This window comes from Nuphar pumila, chromosome 11, assembly GCF_984573655.1.
Source record: "Nuphar pumila chromosome 11, dmNupPumi1.hap1.1, whole genome shotgun sequence".
Lineage (NCBI taxonomy): Eukaryota > Viridiplantae > Streptophyta > Magnoliopsida > Nymphaeales > Nymphaeaceae > Nuphar > Nuphar pumila.
Window position 1 is genome coordinate 49,297,954 of NC_143259.1, and position 6,190 is coordinate 49,304,143.

General features: G+C 41.4%; 1 protein-coding gene across 1 annotated transcript; it reads left to right on the forward strand.

The window, feature by feature from the left end:
- Positions 1–211: 211 nt before the first annotated feature.
- On the forward strand, positions 212–3,482 carry LOC149822355 (putative receptor protein kinase ZmPK1). Its single transcript, XM_089981183.1, has 2 exons — positions 212–930; positions 1,446–3,482. Exons 1-2 carry the CDS (start codon positions 275–277, stop codon positions 3,202–3,204), a joined length of 2,415 nt encoding a protein of 804 aa, XP_089837309.1. The 5' UTR covers positions 212–274; the 3' UTR covers positions 3,205–3,482.
- Positions 3,483–6,190: the final 2,708 nt, after the last annotated feature.

Sequence of the window (6,190 nt, forward strand, 5' to 3'; positions counted from 1 at the left end):
GAAACCTGAACTTGCGAAAATATGCAAAGTTATTTATGAGAAGATATTTTTGTAAATACATATTTATTTTAAGGGAAGACATTTTCGTTATTTTTTTAGTATGTTATTTATTTATTTTTACATGCATTATTGCTGGTTCCAAGATATTCCTCCGTAGACCCCCCTCCCCTAGCACACAAATTTGTCTTTGGGATCCGTCGGGATAAAACGGAAGAGCGCACTGAGAGAGAAGAGAAGACAAGAGATAGAGAATCTCCTTCCCTCCCTGGTCCTCATGGGAAGAAGGCGGCTCGCAAGTGCGATCATCTTGGCGGCAGTGATCTGGTTGGTCCTCGTCTCGTCTCAGCCGACGCAGGTGCTGAATCGAGGCGACTCCCTCTCTGTTGAGAGGTTTCCCGACGACTTCCTCGTCTCGGAGAACGGGACGTTCGCGGCCGGGTTCTACCAGGTGGGCGAGAACGCCTTCGGGTTCGCCGTCTGGTTCGCGGGGTCGATCGACCAGGCGGTGGTGTGGATGGCGAACAGAGACCGGCCGGTGAACGGCAGGGCCTCCCGCCTCTCCTTCTGGAGGAGCGGCGATCTCGCCCTGCTGGACGCCGACGGCACCGCCGTTTGGGTCACCAATGCCAGCGCCATGAACCCGGTACGCGCCCTGCTACTGGAGACGGGGAACCTGGTGCTGATGGACGGCGAGAGGAATATGGTGTGGGAGAGCTTCAACTTCCCCACGGACACCCTGCTGCCCGCCCAGCCGCTGACGAGGAACAAGTGGTTGGTCTCTCGCAGGGGGAACGGCTCCTACGCCTCCGGCTACTACCGATTCTACTTCGACGACGACAACGTCCTAAGGTTCCTCTATGATGGCCCCAAGGTCTCCACCTTCTACTGGCCCAACCCTGATTTCAGCGTCTTGCAGAACGGAAGGACAAGGTAGATCTTCACGCCATCTGACTCATGTATTGGTATTCCAGAATTCCCCTGTTCAATTCATGTTTCTAGAAGGGGTAAAATATTTTTTATTAAGGAACGTAAGGAACTATTTATGTAGAAATCATCTTCGTTCCATCTCTTTCGAATTTTTGGTAATTGCAGCACACATTTAACTGAAACTTTAATGGAAGTCAAACTTGGGTTTTCTGAGTAACCATGAAAAAGTTTAGGTGTCGTATTTTTCACTATCGCTGAAAATTGAGGTGCATTTTTGAACAAAATTCCTTTCATAAACAAATGATGGTAACCACATCTTAGATTCTGATTTACAAAACAACACAATGAAACAAAAACTAAACTGTCCATGCAATAAGGTGTTAAGAGGGACTAATCTCTCTCCTTATACTTGTACGAGTCATTGAAAATTGTCAGAATAATTGATTAATAATTCAATTGAAACTTGCATTTGTTTATAAGTGAACAATATTGTAATTCTGCTATAAAGTCTTTCGCAGGTATAATAGCACAAGGTATGCAAGTTTCGATGATTGGGGTCGGTTTACCTCCAGTGACAATTTATCATTTTCTGCATCAGATGTCGGTCTGAGAATCAAGAGAAGGTTAACAATGGATCTTGATGGAATTCTCAGGCTATATAGTCTTAATAATAGCAGAAAGGAATGGGAAGTTTCATGGGTTCCTTCACTGGCGAGGTGCAGAGTTCACGGCCTTTGTGGGGAAAATGGGATTTGTATTTACACCCCAGAACCTAAATGCACTTGCCCTCCTGGGTTTAGAATGCAAGACCCAACTGACTGGACCAAAGGATGCAAACCAGCTTTCAGTATTGTCTGCAATAAGACGCAATTAGGATTTCTTAAGCTTCCGCATACAGACTTTTATGGCAATGATGTAAATAACTACATATCTGGTGTATCATTTGAAGCTTGTAAAAACATTTGCATGAGTGATTGCAACTGCCTTGCTTTTGGATATAAGCTGGTTGGGACAGGATATTGTTACCCAAAGATCTTTCTCTTCAATGGACAATCTGGTGTTCAGTTTCCTGATACCATGTATATTAAGGTTCCTTCACATGGGAACTTCAGTGGTTTTCTTGTTGAGCAATTCAATATGGATTGTTCAAAAGTAGATTCATCCATAACTGAGGCTGGAGCTTCTGCAATTGGCAATGCATTAGCAGACTACTTGAAATTTCCAATTGGATTTGTTGTTGCCATTGGCATAGTGGAAATAATATGTATAACTTTAGGGTGGGTTTATTTACGCAAGGAAACGGGCCATATTCATAAAATCGGTCAAGGTTACTTAGCCTCACACATGGGCTTTAGGAAGTTCACTTACAAAGAGCTGAAGACGGCTACAAAGAATTTCAGTGATAAAATTGGAAGTGGAGGATCAGGGGCAGTTTATAAAGGAGTGCTAGAGGATAAGAGAGTTGTAGCTGTGAAGAAGCTAGAGGGTGTGAGCCAAGGAGAAGTGCAATTTTGGAGTGAAGTGAGTACCATTGGGAGAATCAATCACATGAATTTGGTGACAATGTGTGGATTCTGTGCTGAAAAACAACACAGGCTATTGGTTTATGAGTACATGGAAAATGGGTCCCTGGAGAAGAACTTGTTTAGCAATTCTGCTAAGCTAAGTTGGGAACAAAGGTTTAATATTGCACTTGGTACAGCAAAGGGTCTTGCTTATCTGCATGAGGAGTGTTTAGAATGGGTTCTTCATTGTGATGTCAAGCCTCAAAACATACTTCTAGACAAGGACTTCCAACCAAAAGTTGCTGATTTTGGTTTGTCCAAGCTTTTTGACAGAGATGGAGATAATATTTATAGCTTTTCTAAGGTGAGAGGAACAAGGGGCTACATGGCTCCTGAGTGGATATTGAACCTACCCATCACATCTAAGGTTGATGTATACAGTTATGGCATCTTAGTGTTGGAGATGGTGACTGGGCGGAGTTCAGTTGGATTTGAACAGATTGATGAAGATGGAGAAATGCGATATAGACAACTGATCCCTTGGATCAGGAAAATGGTGAGAACACAGCAGAAATGGATGGAAGAAATAGCTGATCCATGTTTGTCTGGGATGTACGACAAGCCAATAATGGAGGTATTGGTTAAAGTGGCTTTACAGTGCGTTGAAGAAGAAAGGGATGCAAGACCAACCATGAGCCAGGTTGTTGATTCTATCACTTGCACGGCAACAAGGCAACAAGACCATGAAGAACTAGCAGAAATTGAAGAATAAAAGGGAATGCTTGATTGGAGTGTGCAGTATGACCAGTCTGACTTCTGGATTATTCGATCACTGTATTGTATTTGTATTTGGTAGCAGAGTTTGTGCTTATTTTTTAGATAGCGCAGTAGTTGAACAGGGAAGCGCTTTTAATATCTTGAATGTATTTCTCAACAATGGTTTCAGTGTGCAATAAGTTAATCAAATTTGTTGATGCAGCCATAATGTTCTAGATAACTGTATAATCATGTTTGTGCCTATAAAAATGTTCTCGGGCAATTTCGTTACCATATTTTAGAAGTCTGAAGATTTTTGGGGGTTTTATTTTTGCTGGCTCTGTGTGGTAATGGACAATGTTTAAGCGTTGTTAGTTTGATGCATTTGGTCAATGAGATTTACTAGTTCTCTTCTCGTTGTTGAGGTAATGGTCACAACTATAGCAGTCTCCTTGGTAATATGCTGTTTCGCAACTTCATGCACGATAAGGAGGATGAAGCAACTGTAACAAGATCTTCATTACCTTGTTTTCTTACATGGGTCTCACCCAATGTTGTGAATAGCTAAGGCGTAAAACCCACTCATGAAAGGCGTAAACTTCACAAAAAAATATTAAAAAATTGATCAAATAAAAAAACAAAAATAAAGATGCATCATTTTATCTACTATGGATATTAAGTGAAGAATCTAAACTAAATTATAAAACGAATTCCAAGCAATGACTACAACTCAATAATTTAATTGATCCAACAAATAAGATGTGATTATTTAACCAAGGAACAAGAGATAATTAATATAAATACAACATAAAGAAATAAATGTGTGAATTGTGAAGTAAAAGCTAATAAAAATATAAAAATATAAAAAACCAGAGTTATTAAACATAAGAGTTAATGCACTTTTACAAATTAAAAGTGCAACAAAATTCACAAGGTTTAAGTTGAGAAACAAAACTAAAAAAACCAAAAGCTCCAATAAAAGTTTTCCATGACCCTATGCTCCATCAATATATATGTGTATATATATATAGGGTTAATTAAAAAAACAAAATAATTTTCTTATTAAGAGGCATGATTGTTCAAGAACAGGAGAAGAAGAAGAACAAAGAGAGAGACAAAAATATAGAGACAAAGACAATGAGAGGGAGAGAGGGGAGTGCCCTAATCAGTTGGGACCTCCCCAAATTTGGGTCAAATGGAACCCAAACTCAATGAGGCGCACACCTTAGCCTGAGGCGTGCTTCGCCATGAGACGTCATAGCCAGGCGCACGCCTCATGGCATTCCCTCTTTTTCGGTGTGCCTCGACTCATCAAAGGCAGTGCCTTGCCTCGAGGCACCAAAGGCAGTGCCTTGCTTCGAGGTGCACTTTTAACAACACTGGTCCCACCTTATTTAACTAGGGGAAATCTCTTCTCCTCACTCCCCTGATTCATTACCATGTTTTCTTACATGCCGGTTTTATTCAACTGGGGGAAGGTTTAACTCCTGACTCCCCTGGTTCATTACCTTGTTTTCTTACAGAGTGCCCATCTTATTCAACTGGGGGGAATGTTTTTCTCCTCGCTCCACTAATTCATTTACCTTGTTTTCTTACATGGGTGCGCATCTTATTCAAAAGTAGGCGCTCAAGATGGAATGTGGTGGGTAAGGCAGACTATTGGCATTATCTTTTCACCTTACACCCATTACATACAAAGGTAGCAAGATGTTCCTTCAGATAAAGCTTCATTTATACCATGGGACTCACATTTTCAAATAAGAACGAAATCTCCCAACTAAGGCGCTTATGTTGGAGTTAAAAGATGAAATTTCAGTTCTGAGATTTATGAAGAATGTTCCAGACTATAATATTTGATCTTGGATTATGTTTTGCACCCCCCTGGCTGTTGGAAACCAGTTTGGCAAGGTGTACAAGGTTGTGATATTTTTATATTCTTCATAGTTCCACTTCCATGTAGCGTTGCTTCTCCGTTGAATCCTTGGACAGCCGACCACTACCTCTGCTGGATAGCATCTTCGTACCCAATTCTCAGTTAGCAAATGCAGAGTTGCAGGCATCTTTATGAACAATGTAGCTACTCTTTGTTGCTTGAAGTTACACATGCAAACATTAAAATGGGGATGCTGGTAGAGCTCTGCAGAGGTTGTGCACTTGATTTAATAACTGATTGCGATGCTTATTACTGCGTGGTCATTGAGTTTCTGACTGGAAGCATCTAATTGAAGTCATATACTGATGTTTTGCTTTTTGTGCCTAGTAACTAAAAATGGTGGCACGGATGAAAGATGATGCAAAACTTTAATGGCCTTGTTATGGACAGAGGCTGGTACATCTAAGGGACTAGTGTGTTGATAAATTTTTGGGTCATAGTTAGAGGAGCAAAGGGCTTTGCAACTCTAACTGCGGTTCTTGTTTAGTGCGATTCCAACCTTTGATGTCCACCTCCTTTCGGGAACCACATTCAAGAATTTGACTGGAAAAAACCTCATATCCCCGTCAGACCATGTTTCTTCCCTGCCAATTAAGGTTTCTCTGCACCAACGAGGGCACCGCGTGGTTGGTAGGAGCTGTCAGTGCACGTCCCCTTGTGTTGGGATGTCGTAAGTTCAAACCCCAGTGGTTCCTTGAATAATAACTGGTGGGGTCTGCCTAACCCCAGCTTACCTTTCGAAAAAAAAAAAAATTAAAGGTTTCTCTACCCAAGGCTTTTGAAAGAAAAATGAAAACAGGCCTGAGAGTCAATTGACTTCTCTCTTATCCCTACCCACAAAGGCCTTGGTGGTCTACAGCCTTCTTGTCACTAGGCTCCTGCTTATGATCCGTTGCCCGCATGCCACACACATTAAGAATTCCTCGACACTATAACAATTCCTCCGTACAGCGTATTATGTAGTGTAGTAGTATGTGATATATATAACCTTCTCACTCTATCTCTATCTCTTTATACAGAGAGAGAGACAGAGAGACCTCAGCTAGATCCGAACGCCACCACATGAGAC

Coding starts and splice junctions, on each gene's coding strand:
- LOC149822355 (XM_089981183.1), top strand. CDS start 275: ATGGGAAGAAGGCGGCTCGCAAGTGCGATCATCTTGGCGGCAGTGATC. Junction 931..1,445: donor TTGCAGAACGGAAGGACAAG/GTAGATCTTCAC, acceptor AGTCTTTCGCAG/GTATAATAGCACAAGGTATG.